Source organism: Tachypleus tridentatus, chromosome 12, assembly GCF_004210375.1.
Source record: "Tachypleus tridentatus isolate NWPU-2018 chromosome 12, ASM421037v1, whole genome shotgun sequence".
NCBI classification, from domain to species: Eukaryota; Metazoa; Arthropoda; class Merostomata; order Xiphosura; family Limulidae; genus Tachypleus; species Tachypleus tridentatus.
Genome location: NC_134836.1, coordinates 36,132,133 through 36,151,934, shown reverse-complemented (window position 1 = coordinate 36,151,934; position 19,802 = coordinate 36,132,133). Strand labels below are relative to the sequence as shown.

At 35.2% G+C, this 19,802-nt stretch overlaps 1 protein-coding gene across 5 annotated transcripts in view; it reads left to right on the top strand.

Moving 5' to 3' along the window:
* Positions 1–19,802, top strand: part of LOC143235836 (lisH domain-containing protein ARMC9-like) — a 71,362-nt gene that overhangs the window by 16,937 nt on the left and 34,623 nt on the right. For 4 of the 5 annotated variants that reach the window (XM_076474063.1, XM_076474066.1, XM_076474064.1 and 1 more), the window contains 3 exons: positions 5,819–5,856; positions 7,019–7,110; positions 15,358–15,432. In XM_076474063.1, the coding sequence (XP_076330178.1) occupies positions 5,819–5,856; positions 7,019–7,110; positions 15,358–15,432 (205 nt within the window). The remainder of the gene's footprint in view (positions 1–5,818; positions 5,857–7,018; positions 7,111–15,357; positions 15,433–19,802) is intronic. The other variant, XM_076474062.1, reaches the window with a different exon arrangement.

Sequence of the window (19,802 nt, the reverse complement as noted above, 5' to 3'; positions counted from 1 at the left end):
TTTGGTTACACTTGTACTCAGATGTGTTCTTTTGTTTCAAGTTTTGTATTCAGCTTTAGTATACTCATGAAATGGTTTTCTTTTAAATTACTTCTAAGTTGATTCAGACTGTTCCATTGCTTTAATTTAATTCCAGTTTATTCCAGTCACATTATTATTTATAATTTTAGTTTGGTTGACTCTTCTGGATTATGAATTCCAAAACTCATGTTACGACTTCAGAGAGCCACACCTGCAACTAGTGCTATGCCACAGGCCTAAGGTGTGGGTGACTTGGCAAGAAATTTATCAACATTTATTTGTAGGGATCTTGTCCCACTTCCTCCCAAACATGCTTAGCTTATTAAGGCTGACTAGGACTTGGATTGCCTGTGTCATCTCCTGATTTTGCCATGCCTTTCCATTAACTTTCTGAGGATTCATTTAAATTTACTACAGTCGTTTTAGACTTTGTTGCTAAGGTATGTGATGTTTTATCTCTTACCCCTATTTCCTATGAGCCATGTCCATCTTTATTACATGACCTATTTTCCCATCCTCATTTGGTTTTTCCCTCCTCCCTAGGTATTTCAGTACATGTTAATCAGTTTGCCTTCAAGTAAGTGATGGGATTAGTATGTGCTGCCCTTTACAAGGTTTGGATTAGTTTGTTCTTGTATATCATTGGGCAGATTGCCCTTTTCTAAACCAACAATTTTAGGTTCTGTTTTACCTTTTTGAGGGTGGTCTCCAAATCTCGTGTAACTCTGACCCATGCTCAATTTTCTTGCCTTATCTTACCCTCACAACTCCTTTATGGTATCTTTCTACTATCCATCTTCTCTCTTCAGAATTTTGGTTGACATCTTCCTTCTTTCTTTCATATTGGCTCATTTGTTGTCTTTGGCTCTAGCTTTGCATAGATGGTTTCTCTGTTGTTAGGATCTTTTAGGTTGGGATGTGACCTTAACTTACATTCATTTACAGGCATCTTATCTTTGAAATTTATGCATGGCTCCAATTCTGTGATGTTATGTATTTGGCACAATCTGTACAGCCTTGAATTCTTAAGTTTCATTGAAACAACAACAGCTTACTCTTTTTTCAATCTTGTTGCTCATTTGTCTTAGTCAGAGCTCAATATGACACCTCTTCCAGTTTCCTGTCTTTCCCTTTCCAAACCCTTACATGTCCCTCTTTCTCAGGGTACCTCATCATGTCATTTTCTTCGATGACATGTCACATCACCATCAATATCAGTGACTATCTGGTGAATTTTGGTTCACTGAGTGCTCAAATTGTCAATTTTCTTTATCAGTGGCATTCTTTCATCAAAGATCAGTGTGTTTTTCAAAGTTTATCACAAGGATTTGTGATCCCATTTTTTTCCCCACCTCCCATATCTCTATACTTATTTCCTTCCCTTCTTTCCTCCCAGAGATCTTAGGGCATGTAACATCTCCTTTTTGCCTTTTCCCTCCTACTCTATTTCTCATCTTTATCGTTGTCCTGATCCAGATAGTATTTAGTCTATACCCTTTATTGTTATATTGCCTGTAAGGCTTCCTTCCGTTGTACCCATTTCCCCTACTATCCTAAAACAATTTGACATTTAATTCATTTGATTTATTCTTCCTTATTTTCTTACTGTAATTTGTTAAGGGCACCTTCTCATCAAATTCAAAACCACATTTTTCCATCACTTCTCATCTTCATCAACTTTGAAGGAAGTTCTACAGTCAGGCATGTAGACTACATCTAACACATTTATTTCCCATTATATATACCATATTCTTCTTCATTGGATTTTAATCTTCTACCTGTGACTGTTCTTCAAGCTTTGGTATGACTATGACTGGGTAAAGCAGAAGAAGATAGTTGCCCATCTCTGCCATGCCTTGTATTGAATAAATCAGTATTGTCCTATTTCCAAAATAGGATTTCATGGTCATCCATTGCACTGACTCAGGTGATGACATTCCTCCAGACTCTTCAACACATTCTCATCTCTCTTTTCTTCATGTGAACTACAGGAGTCCTTACTGCTTACCAGTTCCAAGCCAACTGGGGTGGTCAATCATGGAGGCACCTTCTGAATGGGTTCCACACATAAATGGCTATAGCCATTCATTGCAGAGTAGGACAATGGTGTTCTGCAGGTGTAGATAATGCAATTTCCTCCAATATGCATTGTACAATCACAAAGAATTGATATGTCAAATTGCAGTTCACCTATTGATTAGAAACCCTCAATTATCCCCACATGAATGTTGGTACTATGTGGTTGTGTGTGTGCTAGATTTAGAGTAGAACCAATCAGCATAAGCTCATGCATGTTTATGGTTGTCTGTATTCCTCTTTTGATCATACTCCATCTGTATTGTGGGTCACAGTGGAGTTAATGGGGATTATTCCTTTTATGTGCTTTTCACTATCCATTGTTGTGCCTTTTTCTGAGGATGTTATTGCTCTTTGGATGGTTCTGGTTAGTCTTGTTGTTGGGTAGTGGTTTTTATTATATAGATAACCTTTTTGATATTGGTTGTCGGGTCCGTTGATCAATAGATCTAAGATATCAGGTGTCATACTCAGGAGTTAGAGTGGTTCTAGATTCCATCTGGTCACTTGAACTTGAGGTGAAGATGGTATGATTCTCATCCTACCCCTGCATGAATGTCATTTATCAGTGATATGGATATTGGATGTAGTTGACTTATAAAGTAGGGTCTATTGCACCCTACCTACTCTACACATATGGGCACATCCACTAATTTATCCACTTTTATACTATGAGTGATTGACTTCCATATACATCTTGGATGTGATCACTATCTTGTCAGAGTTCTCTCCCACTTGGATGTGCTCCTCTCTTTTTCCACCTTTATCTCCTGTGCATTTCACAGATGGGCAAAGACTATTCTTGGTTCAGAAGTGGTGTAGTTCCTCTCATCAGATCATCAGATCTGACTCTCATTCATTTTTAGGGTATCCTTTGGACACTTTTGGGGGTTTCTGTCATTCCATTGCACTGGTCCCACTTGCTATTCATTGTGAATTGCTAATCTTGTGACAGGAGGTAAGGTAAGTACCATACTGGAAGTTATAATTTTTCCAATACTGAAAATGTATTTCTGATAGGTACTGTAGGGAGTGACATGCATCACGTATGTTCCACTTCTATTGGTGTACAAATCATATATGATGATTTGCATGAGAGACAAGTTGAAATGATATCATTCCAACAGGGGGTTGCAGTTGGCTTTTGGCATGCATAAAGAAAAAAGGTTTGTGTGTGGAGGATAGCACTGGATGAGAATAGCTAATCTTGTGAGAGGGGTAACTACCTATCAGAAATACATTTTCAGCATAGGAAAATTATAACTTTTCCTGTGTAATTTTTAGTTATTCTATGGTTTAAGAAAAATAACTTAGATGTAAGTATTTTAAGTGTACAATAATTACATATATATATATACATACATGTTTGTAAGCACTTACCTGCATTTTACACCCGTACTGCTAAACTAAAACCATGCCAGGAGGATAACATTAACATATCTACCAAATTTATTGGATTGGTTGGATTTGTGTAGAGCTGTGGCATAAACATTTTTTGTACTTTTATCACTTTAGACAATTCTCTTTTCAATCACTATAGTGTAAACATGCTAATAAATGCCCATCCATTGTGTTCTTGGAGCTAGGCTGATGATAAACTGTGGGAATTTCATCTTATTGCATTGTTGTCAACAGTGTTACATAAACAATCTGTTGGCATCATTAGCTTTATGTCTGACAGGTTTCTACCTCAGCTGCTAACAGTGAAATAATTATAAGAAATAGGTATGAAAAGGTTAGAAGTAGAAGCAAGAGAAGAAGTACTTTGGAACTTTGTGGTACTAAAAGTACAATATCTTATATAAAAAGGATATAACAATATTACTTGTTTTATTTTGAATTCTTTTAATGGTAGTTATGGGTTCAGTAGAATTATCTAAGTGTGTATAGAATTAGAGAAGATAAAATATATAGTTTTAGTGAAGAAAAACGTTTGATATTTATTTAGAAGGTTTTAGGAACTATACAAATGAAATTTGATAAGAGTAGACCACTTTTGGAGTATTGTGTTCAGTCTTAGACTTTTTATTTTAAATAAGATATTGAAGTTTTGGAAAAAGTTCAAAGAATGGTTGCTCGTGGGATTCCTGTGATGGAAAGGTTGTTATACCTGATTAGGTTAATATCATTGAAATTATTTTCTCTCGACTAAAACAGAGTTAGGAGAACCTGATTAAGATATTTCAAATTCTTATGAAATTGGATTGTGTTGATGCATCATCTTTTTTCAGTTGTTGGACTATGGGACAGAGATGTAAATTTTTGCAGTTTTATTTTTCTTGCAGGGTGGTTGTCCTTTGGAATGGGTTATTTTCAGATATGGTGGATGTAGTTTATTTCAAAGAATTTAAGTAAAGATTGATAAGTAGTTGAATGATAAGGTCTTTATTTCAGTGTTTTGTGCTTGAAATATAGTTTAGTGGATGGGATGGCATAGATGGCTCAATAAGTCTTTTGTTGTTCATAAATTACATAAATGTACATGCAATTTTTTCCAGGCTTTTTTTCTCAGTCTAGAAAGTTGAATATAACCAGAATCTTGGTATCTTATCTACATTATTGATACATTTGGATGGTTCTGACTCTAATCTGAAATTTATTTCCCATATTAGTATATCAAATAGTTTTGGCTTCGTTCAAGAATTATGCCCAATAGAAGAAAATGGTTATTAACACTAGTTGTATAATTTTGTTCCATTCCAGACTCATGCGTGATATCACACTCAGTAGCTGCTCAGTATTATGAGTTCACTGATTTATTTATTAGTGAAGAAATCAAAATCTCATCCTCAACCATATTAATATTTAAGTCATCTACTATGTTTTTAAATAGACTCCCAGCTAGATTAATTGCAATTCTTGTTTTGTTACTTGTTCACATGACTTAAAGGTTATTGAGTTGAAATTTCTTCTTATTCATTTGAGTCTGTCTTTGAATGGGACATTAGTCATAGTGGGTATAGTTCATCTGCATGTTCTGTAGTGGCAATTTTTAATGGGGAGTTCTCTGAGACAGCATGTCTAACCAGATACTTTTTTCACCTGATATTTGACAGGCTTTAAGTTAGTGTTTGAACAAGCAAACATTATTCAGAATTTGTCCAAAATATGTATGGTGTATATATATGAGTGTTGTGTGTTGTTATCCATTTCTTGATTTTTATTGTGTTTTTAATGTGTTCCCATTTTTATTAACTTGCAGGTTTAGCAACATTGTAGTACTAAGGTGCTTATTATTGAGTAATAGAATGTAATTAACTTTTGTATGACTTATATTCATGAATTTTTATTTTTGGGAAGAAATCATTGACACATTCTTAAGTTGAAGTATATACAATGTGTTTTATAAATGTGTGAGACATTACGTTTGTGTGGTAGATGATTACAAAAAGAGTTCTATTCTTTCACTGTGTACATTTTATATATTACTACATGTGAGTCATATACAAAACTGTTTTGTTTTTTGTCATTGAAAATTACTTGGTACAGCTTTATCTCATTTCTTTCAGTTCTCAGTTTATTTCAGATGAAGGATAGTCCACTATGTCATATGAAACAGTTTTGCACAACATAAGCTATTTTTTAAGTATATTAATTGCTTTTGTGCTTGCATGTACCTTCCATGTAATAACCTTACATTTTATAATGTGTCTACACAACCACCTTGCTTACTTAATGTGAGATTGATTCCAAGAGAGTGATAAATTTGTTTTTTCCTTAGTATGACTTGTCAGCAATGTAATGATTTAGCCCTTAGTGGTAAGTTGCCTTTTGTTATTTTTTACCTTACTATCTCTGAAAGAAAAGTACATTTTCAAAGAAGCTTTTCAAGGCTTTCTAACTGTTAAAACTGAATATTGTTTTGCTTAGTACTATTTCCTTGAATGGTGTTTAGATTCATTTGAACTTGGAATTAGTTAAATAGTAACGTTTGTGTGGAAGTTCTCTGAAATAAATGGCTTGTCTTTAAAATTTAATTGAAGTTACAACTAACTAAGCACTTAATCAAATCATTCTTCAGTATTAATTTGTCCTTGTGTAATATGCTTTTATAATTAAATTATTTTGTTTATAATTTCAATTATTAGTCACAAGATATATAAAAATATATTAATCATTTAATATCATTTGGTTCTAGTGAAATCTTGTACCATAAACATTTGAACTTTTGATAATGGCTCTTCATTAAAGATTATTTAGAAACAATTATTGGTTTTCACTGTGTGTTGCTTACACATGCACAGATCTCTTTAAAAATCAGTTTAGTTGTGTTAGTTTAGATAAGTGCAGTTGAAATTGTATACTTTTCAGAGTTTCAAATTAAAATGGTTTTGGTGATATTTACTAAATTGTTATCCAGCAATACAGTTTGCCTTGCCTATTGTTCGAAATCTTATTTTTAATATATGAACATAAGCATTAATATATATCTTTTTGCTGACATTGTTATTAATGTGTGAGAACAAAATGGTTAGAATATTTCTTAAATAGTATTTGAACTAATAACTTGGTAAAATCTTAGTGAAATGCAGCATGTAGATAAGTGTTTAAGGAACATTTTTAAAGAATAAGATACGTTTTATGTTAATAATCATTAAGTTGTTATCAACGTGATTATTAAAATATGATGGACTTGTCTGTATAAATTTACCCAAAGCATATTATATATATATATATACACTTTCACTCTCTGACAGTAAGCAAGGTTTACAACTTGGTATTTAAAAAACTGTTTCTCTTTGAACAAATAATCAAGAAAAGAGTGAAAGTATGAGTAGAAATGTACTTTTTCTTTTTCAAATTAGAATTACATATTCACTGTTGTTTTTAAACAAAGTTGGGATTTTTTATTATAAATCTGACACATCAGAAGACAGGTAAAGTATAAAATTTCCTAATTTTGTATCTGTAACTAATATAGATGCAAGAAGTGAAGCTCAGTCGGCAGAACGCCGATTGCAAGATTCTGAGAGACGCTGCATGGTGCAGGCACGGCACCTTGTAAAACTCCAGGTATTTCAAGTATTTAGTTCTTATTAGATTTTATAAACATAGGGTGAATTTGTATAAAGGTAGTTATACATTAACTGAGGCATTTTTTCATAGTATTGAGAGAAGTGTAAATCATATTATTTTTAATAAACTTTAAATAATTTTTCATTATATCATCATTCAGAATTTCCTTTTACTCATGTTTATTGTGTATTTTTCTTAAATATCAGAAAATATTTTATCCGACCAGTTTTATTGCTAACTATTTAATACATCATCTCATGTGAAGGTAGAAAAAAAAGTCTAATTTCAGAAGTTTCATATAATTCTTAAGTATGATATCTTTTAGAAGTTTCAAATCATTGATATTCAAGTGCTTTTTCATAATTTTGTTTTCTATCAAGTCATTTTACATAAATTCTCAGATACAATTATGTTTTGAGTATATTCAGTACTTGTTGTTCACATTATATCAGGTTTTTGTATATCTTTCTGTGTTATAATTTTACTTAAATTTCTAGCTTTAAGTTATTTTCACAAACATTGTTGACTGAAACTTTATTTCAGTTTTATAAAAATTTGAATTTGAGACTCTGTGTCTGTTAAATTTTTAAATGGAACTTATGTGTTAATTAAGGTAAACAATAGTAAAGCTATTTCTTCAATGAGTACAGTACATGGTTTAAACAAATTTGTGAATTCATTATTATGAGGTCATGTGAAAACAAAGTGGTTTGAATATTTGATGTTATTTTAACAAATTAAATTAAAGGAAACATTGGACAAAACCATTGCTTTCACCAATCATAATGTTTAAATTAAATTTCAATACCTCAGGTGTAATTTGTGTTTATGTGGTACATAAGGTGTGCTGTTGATTTGGTGCCATATTGATTGCTAACAAGTTATACTTTGTGAGCATTTATTGTTTGTTAACTGAAATGCACAAAATAAATTCAGCTTTAAAGACATTTCTTGGTGGGAGGCTAAAATGCAGTGGTATTTACTGGTTATGACTTTCCTGTTTAGACAGTTAGCAAGTATAATCTTCATTGGATAAAAACTTTCTTACAAATTTCTTTACATGCTTAGCAATGAAATAGTTGTTCAGACATTTATTAAGATGTTATATTTTGTATGTAATTGGCAGCACAGTGTATAGAAATTAAAAGATTACATTACTTTATATTTTCATATTTGTTAAAATGAAAAGTATTTTCTGAAGAGTTGAACAAAAAGATCTAGTTTATTTTTGATGATGAGAAATGCTATTGAAGTAAAAATGTATCTCAGAATGGTTGGTATGGGTATTAACACTTTTACTAATAAAGCAGAGAAAAACATTTCAACAGGTTTTTTTTGTTAACCTGAAGATGACCTAGGTAGGTCAAAACATTGTTTTTTGCTTTATTAGTAAAAGTGTTAATATCCATACCAGCTGTTCTGAGATATAAAGTTTGGTGTAAACTTATATACTGTTAATTCTTCTACAGAATTGCTACTCATCATTTTATGGAACACATAGCTGATACCTCACACCATTGCCAAGAAAGTTTTTATGCATGTACCAATAATTTAAAGAAAACTTGCACACATACATGTAATAATGTATACTGCATCAGTCTAGGATGCAGTCAGTATTAGACTATACACCCTTCCACATCCTTACATGCAAAGTACTCTTTGAGCATTTTATTTATACCAGAATCTCGTTCTTTTCCTTTTCACTGCAGTGTTGATTGATGTTTTTCTTTTAATGAGATCAAGGGTGGTCTGTCATTTTCTGCAGTTGGTGGGTACAGAGTGGTTTTATCTATGATATTTTGACTCTTCTGAGGTTTTTAATTCAGTCAACATTTTCATTTGGCTCTTCTTGTGTAGTGGAACCTTTATTTAATTCTCAGGGAGATTAACGTTCATGTCCTCCACTCAGATCTTTGATCATCTGTACTTTGTTTTAATAAGACATCTTCTACTCCTCCTAGATTGCAGGAGATGTTGTTCTTGCATTTTTTCTTGGACACTTCCTGCAGTCTTTACCACCAGAACAGGTTGATAGCTGATTTACTTTCCAGACCACAATTTCCTCTCCTGTAGATGGGTGGCCCCCTTGGGTCATTTGGCTGGTCCACTTGGGCTTGGGTCAATGAAGTGGGCACCAAAATATTTTGTTGTTGTTGTTATGGATTCTCCAAATAAAAACTTAAATAAAATAGTGAAAAACAGTCCATTGGTAAACAACCAAGTCATGAAGATTCTGAGCAGTAATCTTTTACATCTGTAACACCTGTACCTCATTTTCTTATACTACATTCTTTCTCAGACAAACCTTCAGGGAAGATGTTTCCCTTTTTCATTCAGAAGGGACTAGAGGAACTTGCTGGCTCTCCAAAGTCAGTAAAGAAGCTTTGCTCTGATGACATATTGGTGGTAACATCCATATCTCATCACAGTGAACTCCTCTTGCATTGAAAGGTGATTGGAGATATATCTATTGAGGATACATCTCATGCTACTTTAAATTCATCACGAGGAGTTATTGTTGAGAGGGATTTGAAGAACATCCCCAAGTCAGAGATTCTCACTGGTTTATCCACCCAAGGAGTTTCTGCAGTGAGGTGTATCTCGACTTGCAAAGATGGAATTATGATGCCAACCAATGTCCTCATTCTGCAATTTACATTACCACGTCTACCTGCCACCATCAGGGCTGGTTATCTTAATTGCAAGGTACGGCCATACATTCTATCCCTCTCAGATGTTTCCAGTTTCAGCAGTTTGGTCACTCTCGAAGACATCGCGTGTGGTTCCTTGACATGTGCTCATTGTGGTGGCAAGGACCATGATGCCTATGAGTGTGAAAAAGACCCTCATTGCATCAATTGCAATGGCTCTCACCCATCCTACTTTCGTTCTTGCCCTAAATGGTTGGAAGAAAAAGAGGTGCAGCATTTGAAAACGATTTAAAACATTACTTATCCTGAGGCTCAAAAGTTGCTGACCACCACTTCATCTTGGATGTATGCTGCTGCACTTCATTCTACTACTACAGTGGGAGTGCAGACGGATCTCTCTGTGCCTCCAAAAGAATCGTTCTCAAACCAAATGAAAAGTCTTTTGAGCTTCATGGTTAAAAAAGGTTGAGGAATCAACTTCAACACTCATCTCTGTCCCTAACATAAGCAAACCCCAAGATTCACTTCCTTTGATTCCAGGTATGGGCATTTTCTTAGGTACATCTTCTTCTCCCACCCAAAGATGCAAAATGATCATTCATTCACATCCTCAGTTGCTGGAATCCTCTTCCAATAACAAAAATCTGCCTAATCGACCCAGGGCAGGATCCACGGAGGTCAACAGGCCTCCCTCAAATCAAGACAGTAAAGAAAACAAACATGGTCATAAACAGAAGGGCTTTCCACCCAATTTGCCTGCATATAAATAAAAATGGCTACCTTGATACAACGGAAGTGTCGAAGTTTACGTTCTAATCTGGATGATGTTAAAGCACTGATTGCTTTCTTTCAGCAGTTTTTTTGTGCAGAAATGACAGGCTGTGTGATGGATGAGTGCATGGAGGGGTGGCACTGTTGATTGATCAGCATGTGCCTACCCTGTCTTTGCCACTTGACACACCCTTGGAGGCCATAGCCATCTGTGTTTCCTTGGGTTGTACCATCATTTTTTGTTCTCTCTACCTGTCGACTGGAGAGCCCTATGATCAATCAGACCTTGATGCTCTCATCAAACAGTTGCCATCTCTCTTTTTAATCCTGGGGGACTTTAATGGACATCACCCCTCTGGGTTCTTGTACTTATTTTCATGCAACTAGTCTGTTCTTTACTGCTGTTGATCTCTCAATTCGCTCCCCTTCACTATTTTCCCACTTTTCATGGAGGTTGACAATAATCCACAGGGCAGTGATCATTTTCCTATAATTTTGAGAGAGACTGGCCATGGTCGATGCCCCGGTGGAAGCTGGATCAAGCAAACTGTCCCTCTTTCACTGCTCTTGCAGAACCTGATTGTGCCATCATATATAAGCCATCAGTAGATGATTGTGTTGCAGCAGTAGCTGACTGTATTATACAGGAAGCTGCTCAATGTATTCTTAAAACCTTTACATGTTTTCCATGATATCCTTGTCCATGGTGAAATCCTGCCTGGCACGGAAGACTCAAAAATGGGCATGGAATACTTTTCGTAGGTATCCCACACTCTTTCACCTCATCACTTTCCAGCAGGCCCATGCACATGCTCAGTGGGTAAGATGTTAAAGTCAGAAGGACTCTTGGATTAAGTTCACAACCAGCATATCTTCTACTACCAGTTCCAAAGTCATATGGGACAAGATTTGAAAGGTCAGTGGGCAATATAATTCTGTTCCCCTCTCGATCTTGCTTTCTCATGGTCAGGAAGTAGCTGAAGTAGGTGAAAGCTTTTGCTGGGCATCAAGCACTTCTGCTTCTTCCTCCACCTTCTTAGCCATCAAGACTTGGGCAGAGTGATCACCTCTTTCTTTGTGAGCTGATTGTCTCTGTGACTATAATTGTCCCTTTACACTGGTGGAACTCAAACTGGCCCTTCATTGGTCTGGTAGTACATTGGTTGAACCTGATGATTCACACTATGAAATGCTGTGCCATCTATCTCCTTTTAACCGGATCTGGTAGGAGAATGTTTTTCCTGATGCCTGCACCAGGGAATTGTCCTACCTTTCTCTAAGCGTGGGAAGGATTCCAAGATTCCTTCAAACTACTGTCCAATTACTTTGACAAGCTGTCTCAGTAAGACCTTAGAAAGGTTGGTTAATGCTCGTCTTGTATGGTTCCTCAAATCAAACAACCTCCTCTCGCCCACCCAGTGTGGGTTCCGATGATAGTGCTCCACCATGGACCACCTGATTTGACTTGAAACGTCAATATGAGAAACCTTTCTCAAACGTGAACATCTTGTATCAATATTCTTTGACATTGAGAAGGCTTATGATACAACATGGAGGTATGGCATTTGTGAGATCTCCATATATATATATATATATATATATAGGTTACATGGCCATTTGCCTATTTTTATTAAAATTTTTAATGGACAGGGGATTCCAAGTTTGTGTACGTTTGACACTTTCCCGTTCTTTTCTACAGGAACTTGGAGTCCCTCAGGATTGTGTTTTGAGTGTCACACTTTTCAGGATAAAGATTAATGTCATTACTGAACAACTCCCTCCTACTGTTGCAAATGGGCTTTGTGTCGATGACTTTCACATCTCATGTCAGTCATCGAACATGAGGTATATTGAACAGCAGCTACAGACTGCCCTCAATCGTTTACTGAAGTGGACCACAGGAATTGGCTTTAACTGATCTCTCTCTAAAACCGTTTGCATGCACTTTTGCCACCAATAGGGTATACACCCTGATCTTGAACTCTGTATCGGTGAAGTTGTGCTACCTTTGGTCCCTAAGGCAAAGTTCTTGGGGCTTATCTTTGACCATAAGTTGACCGTTATACCACACATCAAGCAGCTGCGATGCAAATGTACAAGAGCACTGAACAACCTCCATGTCTCTTCCACCAGTTGGGGAGAAGATCGATGTTTTGTGCTAAAGATATATCATGCTCTTATTTCATCAAAACTCAACTATGGATCACTGGTTTACAGCTCTGCCAGGACCTTGGATTGTTAAAGATGTTGGAACCCCTTCATCATCAAGGACTTTGGCTCTGCACCAGGGCTTTCTGCACTTCCCCAGTTCAGAGCTTATAAACAGAGTCTCATGAACCTTCTTTGCACCTATTCCACTTACTATATGCTTTGAAACTTTGTTTCTTACCAAAGCATCCCACTTGGAGTCGTGTTTTCCTTTCTCCGTTGGCCGTACTTTTTCAGAACAGATGATCTGTCATTGCTTCTTTTGGCCTTCGTATCCAGGTACAGTTGGATGAATTGGGTCTGTCCTTGGATAACATTTCTGTATCCACTGGTCAGCCCATCCCACCATGACTTATTACAGTCCTCAAATGTGACCTATCTTAAAGTCATCTGGTAAAAGAAGACACTCCCAATTGGAAATATTGTCTATTATTTGCTAAACATCTTTCCATTCCTATTTATACAGATGGTTTGAAATCAAGTGTCTATATGAGCTCTGCTATGGCTTGTTGTGGTTCGGTGGTTGCATGCAGAATCCCCTTTACAGCTTCTGTGTTCACTGCTGAACTATATGCCATTTCTCTTGCCCTGGATCACATAGAAGCTAAGCAGTACTCAAATTGCACTATTTTTACTGACTCGCTTAGTTCTTTACTGGCCCTGAAATTGCTTCATGTTAGTTCACACCCTGTTCTTGCCGATATTTAAAACTGACTGGCCTATTTCTCTTTAATATATACTTTTATTCAGCTTTTCTGGATATGGGGCCATGTTGGTATTCATGGAAAGAGCTCTTCGACACCGCAGCTAAATCTATCTGCTCTGGCGCTATCATTGCTGTGCCTGTTCCACAAATGGACTATGGTCCTGTATTCAAGGCTCAGCTTTGTGCCAGTTGGCAGTCGACTTGGTGTGAGCAACATGAAAACAAGCTTTTCCAGATAAAACCCTTTGTTGGACGTTGGCCGTCTTGCTTCCATAAGGATCAGAAAGAGGAAGTTGCTCTCACTAGACTATGCATTGGTCACAGTTTTTTAATTCATTTTCTTTTATCTGGGACTGATGCACCAATGTGTTGTCTGTGTAACACTCAGGTAACAATAAGCCACATTTTACTGTCTTGTCTTTGTTATGACTCTCAACGACATCACCAATTTAAACATGTTCTGTCCCAAGATTTATCTGTAATGTTAGAAAGTGTTATTGGCAATGGTGATACTGTCCACCTTAGAAATGGTTTTAGTTTTTTAAAGGCTATTAATCTTTTATTAGTGTGAACATTTCTATACATATCCTACTATATATTTTAGTCATTTAAGCCTTCTACAAAGACAGAAATGATGATGCTCTTTCTGTTTTAAATCTTCTGACATTACTTATGGGATGACCTGATACTATACATACATATACATTGGAAATAATGGAACCACCACTTGGCTGGTGTTTTCTACTGGGGAATATTTCTCTTTTAAAAATTTTTATCAAGAAGGGGATATCAAAGTTTAAGCCCATCTACCACCCTCTCCATGCTCATGCTGTTGAGACAAGGTTTTCTATGAGACTACTTTAGCAATTTATATATTTTACTTTTCAAGTCATATTACTATTTCTGTACAACAACAAAAACACATGGTTCTCTGATCTTACACCTGATCAGATCCTGCTTTCTTTCTATGCATTTCAGTATCGTTCTCTCTTGTGAAGTTTCTTCCATTTTTTTTTCAAGAGAAGTTGGAGAATCCTTGCTTTTCATATTCTAATTTGCTGGGGAGATCAATATGGAGAATTCTCCTTCAGGTTAGTATAATTCCACTATTACTGAACCAAGTGGATACACCCTTCAGTTGGAAGTAGGGCAGGGATATCTACCTGGAATATATGTAGTATAAGTAACTCTCTACCATAAGAAGCAGAATATTTTGAATGTTTATGATTAGGGAGATGGGTCTTACAGTTTCCTTTGTATGGAGGTCTGAGTTGATTGATCCCTTTACTTTTGATCTTGTTAAGTGTATCTTGAAATATTTCTTTGTACTATATAGCTTGTTTTAGTATTCTAATTACACTAAATATACATGTTCTTCTGATTCCTTGAGATAAACAAGTGAGTCCCTTCAGCACATTTTCAATATGGGATTTTGGGTATTTGTTTGGAAAAGAGGTGAGTAGCATATGTAAACTTAACATTTTTAATGCCTGAAAATGTGTGTTTTAAATAGATATTTTTTCACACATAATCCACCCTTCTTCCCCAGATTTGGTTTGTCATTTTTGCTTAATCAAGAATTACCTGTCAGTATACACAGAGTGCTTATAGTGAATTCTGAGCATGGAAAATATACGCTATACTATTGGTGGAGAGCTATATTGTAGCCTAATGCTTATTACAGCATACACTGTCACAGTACATGTTGTTTGTTCAAGGGTTTGGAAAAAAAACCAAAAAAACACTTTTGGCAGGGACACTAGGTATCAGCTCTTTGTTCTGAAGAGAGGTGTATATATATTTGAAATACATTTTCAAGTGAGGAAAATGTTAAACTTAGTGAAACAATTCTTAAGTATGACCTAAACTGAACTCTGTTCTTAAAACATTATTTTGTTATAAATATAGGATGACTGTGAAAAACTCATGAAAGTAACTGCTGAATTAATCACTGCACTTGAGGCTGCAGTAAAAGGAGACATGGTAAATATTAGTACTTTTCATTAAAGGCATTTAACTAATAACTTCTTTGGTTATTTATTTACTTGAGCCATTATATTTATATTCTAAGAGAATGTTTTATTATTAGATCTTAACAGTTTATATATTGAGAGAACCATACATTGGTAAATATTAAGGATTTTATTTACTTGTTTATTTCACTGAGAAGTACAGTTTTTAAGTATTATAGTTCTTCATTGATTTCTTTCTGTCTGAGATTATACTGAATTGGTAATTATCATGATTTTTAACTGATCTTTTTCATAGGAAAATATTTGATCGGTAATTATCAGTGCTCCTTGCTCTTTTACTTATTTTATAAAACATACTTCCCCTCACATTACAGCTATTACATAACTGCTTAAAGTTTCCTTCTTTTGCCCATCCAAGCATTGGTCTTAATTTTTCTCACCTGCTCCAGTTTTTTAGCTCACACTTAATTGGTCTTAGCAATATCTGTCACTTGAATCTCTCCACCTAAAGCAATGCACCCTTATCCTGGTACCATATATAAGCACCTCATTCAGATAATGTTGTCACTTTTTTCTCAACAAAGCATTCTCTGTACAATGACCACTGGAAAAAATTTGAGTATTATTTATGTTACCTAGTTAATTTTTGTTAAAAACAAACAAAAAATGTGTTTGGCAAGATGATATACAACTTGAATTCCTGGAATACTGTTTCCAGCATAGAGGCAAATGAGTTCTTTCCTACCCCATCTCTTATATGTTGCAGTGCTGAACATTTTTTTGAAGACATACATTCAGTCTGGGGGTGTTTCTCTAGGGCAATGTGAGGCTGTATTTGAGAGCAATCCTGGATGTCCTGCAAATAAGTTAGATTAATTTGTTTTTTTTGTACCTTTCTTTATTCTGTCAACTTCTCAGGAGGCCACATTAGGATAAGCCACTTTTGTTTCCTTTTATTCAGTTGGTCCATTAAGTGTGTTATATTTTGGGTCTTTCCCTGGTTGCTTTTCAGCCTGCACCTTCCCTGATGGCTGAAAATCTGAGGACAAATACTTTGCACTTCCTCTATCCACTGATACTGTGGCTCATGCAAGGAGGTTTACTCGGCAGTTACGTAAAGGGCAGCCATATCTTGTATGTCATGTTTGTCAAAACTACATGATTTAGCCCACCACTGCTAGTAGAATGTGTATTCAGACTTAAAGAATACACCTACTCCTGGAAATTTGAGGTTCTAGAACAAAGTCTGTAATCAAACCGAATAAATCACAATTGTCTAGTGTTCTTCTCACTGTATTTATATGAGGCTAAGATATTTATCATCTTTCCAACATGGGAAAACTCTCAGTAATCACCAAATCAAATTGATGATGAGGTGGAACTGTTGTTAACATGTACATTGGTTTGATTGTCAGCTTCTGCATTTTCCCTAGTATCTTGGCTGGTATGTTGTCAGGATTTATGAACTACAGATGCATTGTTGGTGGGCATTCATCTACTGACTGATGTGCCCTGTGAGTTCTGTGATGCCACTTCTTCTCTGACCCTTGATTTTGCAGGCATTCCATCGTCTTTGAAGTCAAGGAATGATATCACATGTCTACATTCATGTCTGTTGTTGTTGGATTCTCTACTTTCCTTGGCTTCTAGGTAGTTATTCCACCACTATTTGAGTGTTCCAAACACTTAAGTCAATCTCTCAGTCCATTGTCACTAAGAGTAGATTGTGGCCAGATCACAAGGTTTTTTGCTCATTTGAAATGCCACCAGTAGTGGGAGGGGCTATTATGTGCTTTTGGAGTCTCTGAGGATTCAGCTCCAACAATATCTGGGGTACTACAGGCCCTTGAGTCAGGATTAGCCATTCATTTCATATCTTCACACCATTATTCAAATGTCTTAACCACCAACATGGGATTTAGGGACCATGAAACCATAATTCCAATTTAGAGCAGTGGATTCTTGGCTATCTGGTTGAAGTCTGGCCAGTAGTGATGATATGTAAAATTCCACCTGCAGTATGAATTAGGTTCCAAGTGAAGAACATATCTGTTATGGATGTAGTGTGGTTCTCCCACTAAATCTTTTACTGGTACACTCATGATATATGTAGACACATTCTGTATTGATAATGACCCTATTGGAACAACACCTTAAGAATGTGAGGTTCTATCTGTAGTGTGAGAGGAAGTAAGTATACTTTGGAAGTTAAGAAAATACTATCTTTCTCAACCTTTTCCCCACTAAGGGCTGGTGTTAGAGACTTCAGTGTGGGCCAGTCTAAAAAAATTGATAATATTATTTGAATGAGGTGCTTATATACAGTACCAGGGTAGAGGGTGTGCTGATGTAGGTAGAGAGTGTCAGGAACAAATATTGCTGAGAATAGTTAAGTGGGGAAAAAGAAACTGGACCAAGGGAGAAAGATTTAGAACAATGCTTAGACGAGCAAAGGAAGGAAATGTTAGCAGTTGAGTAATAGCTGCAGTGTGTGAGGAATTGAGTATTATTGTAAATATTCTTTGATTTTAGAAAAATCTTAACTTCTGAAAAAAAAGGTGATTTTTTTTAAATGTCTACAATTCTCTGCTGATTTCTTTCTTTCTTCAGTAAATATTCAGCTGGTAGATAGTAGTTCACAATGTTTACTTCCTTAGAGAATTGCAGTTTGTAAATATTAATATGCTTATTTGTTTATCTTATTGAAAGGGTAGTTAGCTGGTAAATGCTAGTGATCTTACTAATTTATTTTTTCCTGAAGCAGTATCCATTTGGTAAACATTATTTACTATTTTATATTTTAAAAGAATAGTTATTTTGTAAGGATCAGTGCCTTCATTGTCTGATCTGAGTTTTAAGTGTATAATTAATTATAATTATTGTTTTCTTTTGTATCAAAAATTTAAAACTTGAAGATATGATAAATAATCTTTTTGTCAACTATACAATTTTAAAATTAAGGAGTATAAAAAGAAAAGGATCTTTTAATCAGTCAGGATTCTCATTTTGAAACTTGCATCCTCATGCTTACCTTTCAATGCCAGTGCAAATTGTTTGAATGTCACACTAATTTCAGTTAGTTAATTATTTTGGTGAAGTTAATCACTTAATCATAATTTTAATTAATTGATTAGTTTATAAGACATCTCTGTAATCATTGCTCTTAGGTTATTAATTATATTGCACGTCTATCACAGGAGGAGCATTAAGTTAATGTTAAGGTGGAATACAGATACGTTTTTGATTTGAAGACTAACTTCCCTTGAATATGTTTACTTTAAATGATCACTGATCAAGGTAACCTAAGGATTGAAGGATGCTTCATTAGAATTATGGTGATGTGAAACTGTGAATTGGAACTCTGAGGTAATGCTTCATTAATCCCTGTTGACAAATGAACAAGTCAGGGTGAGGATACTTATTGTTCTTTAGAATTCCTATATAGTTATACCAAGGGTATGTTATAATGGTTCTGCTTGAATGAATGTAACTATAAAATCTAAGTTCTGAAATAACTTTCATGGTACCCCATGCAGTGTCCTAACTATACAGAAAAACGCTAACAAGGAGCTAGCATATGGTACTGGTGTATGCAAGATGAAATCTATTTAATATAATTCCACAAATAAACTTTGATAAAAACAGTGTTTAATACCATACATTAAGTTATCTGTCATGCAACTACTCAAGAAACATAGAGAATTATCTGCAAAGCAGAGAGTTTGCATAAAAGTTTCACATGATGTTGGTTGGACTCTCTGACAAATTGCTGCAGACTTGAAATTTTCCACAAACACTGTCAAGTACATCCTTCCTGAGACAGGAAAATTTGAAAATAGAAATAAAGAAGCAGAACACTTAAACACAATGTTACTAATGTTAAGTATATTAATTTAGGCAGCCTTTGGGACAGAAGGAAGACTACCACAGATTTCAAGCATGAGATAAATGACCGTTTACCAAATGACAGAAAATGTTCAGATCTAAAGAAGATTCTTGGAGAATGGAATATTTAGTTGTGTAGCAGTTAAAAAACCTTTACTTCGATCTCCAAATATTGTCAAGAGCTAAAAAAGTAAAAAAAAAGGACTATTAATGATTCGAAAAGGGTGTTATGGATGGATGAGTCCAAGTTTGAAATATTTTGTTCAAAACATAGGTTATATGTCTGGTGAAAGATACTTACCTTAATGCACAGCACTTATTATGAATCATAGATGAGGCAGTGTGATGGTATGGGAGTGTTTTTCTGCTGAATTAACAGGAGATATTTTCAAAATAGATGGAATAATGGACCAGTACAAATACCATCAGATGTTGATCCATTATGGTCCACTACAGGTGGATTCCTTTACATGGTGAGGGGACCTCCAAGAGAAG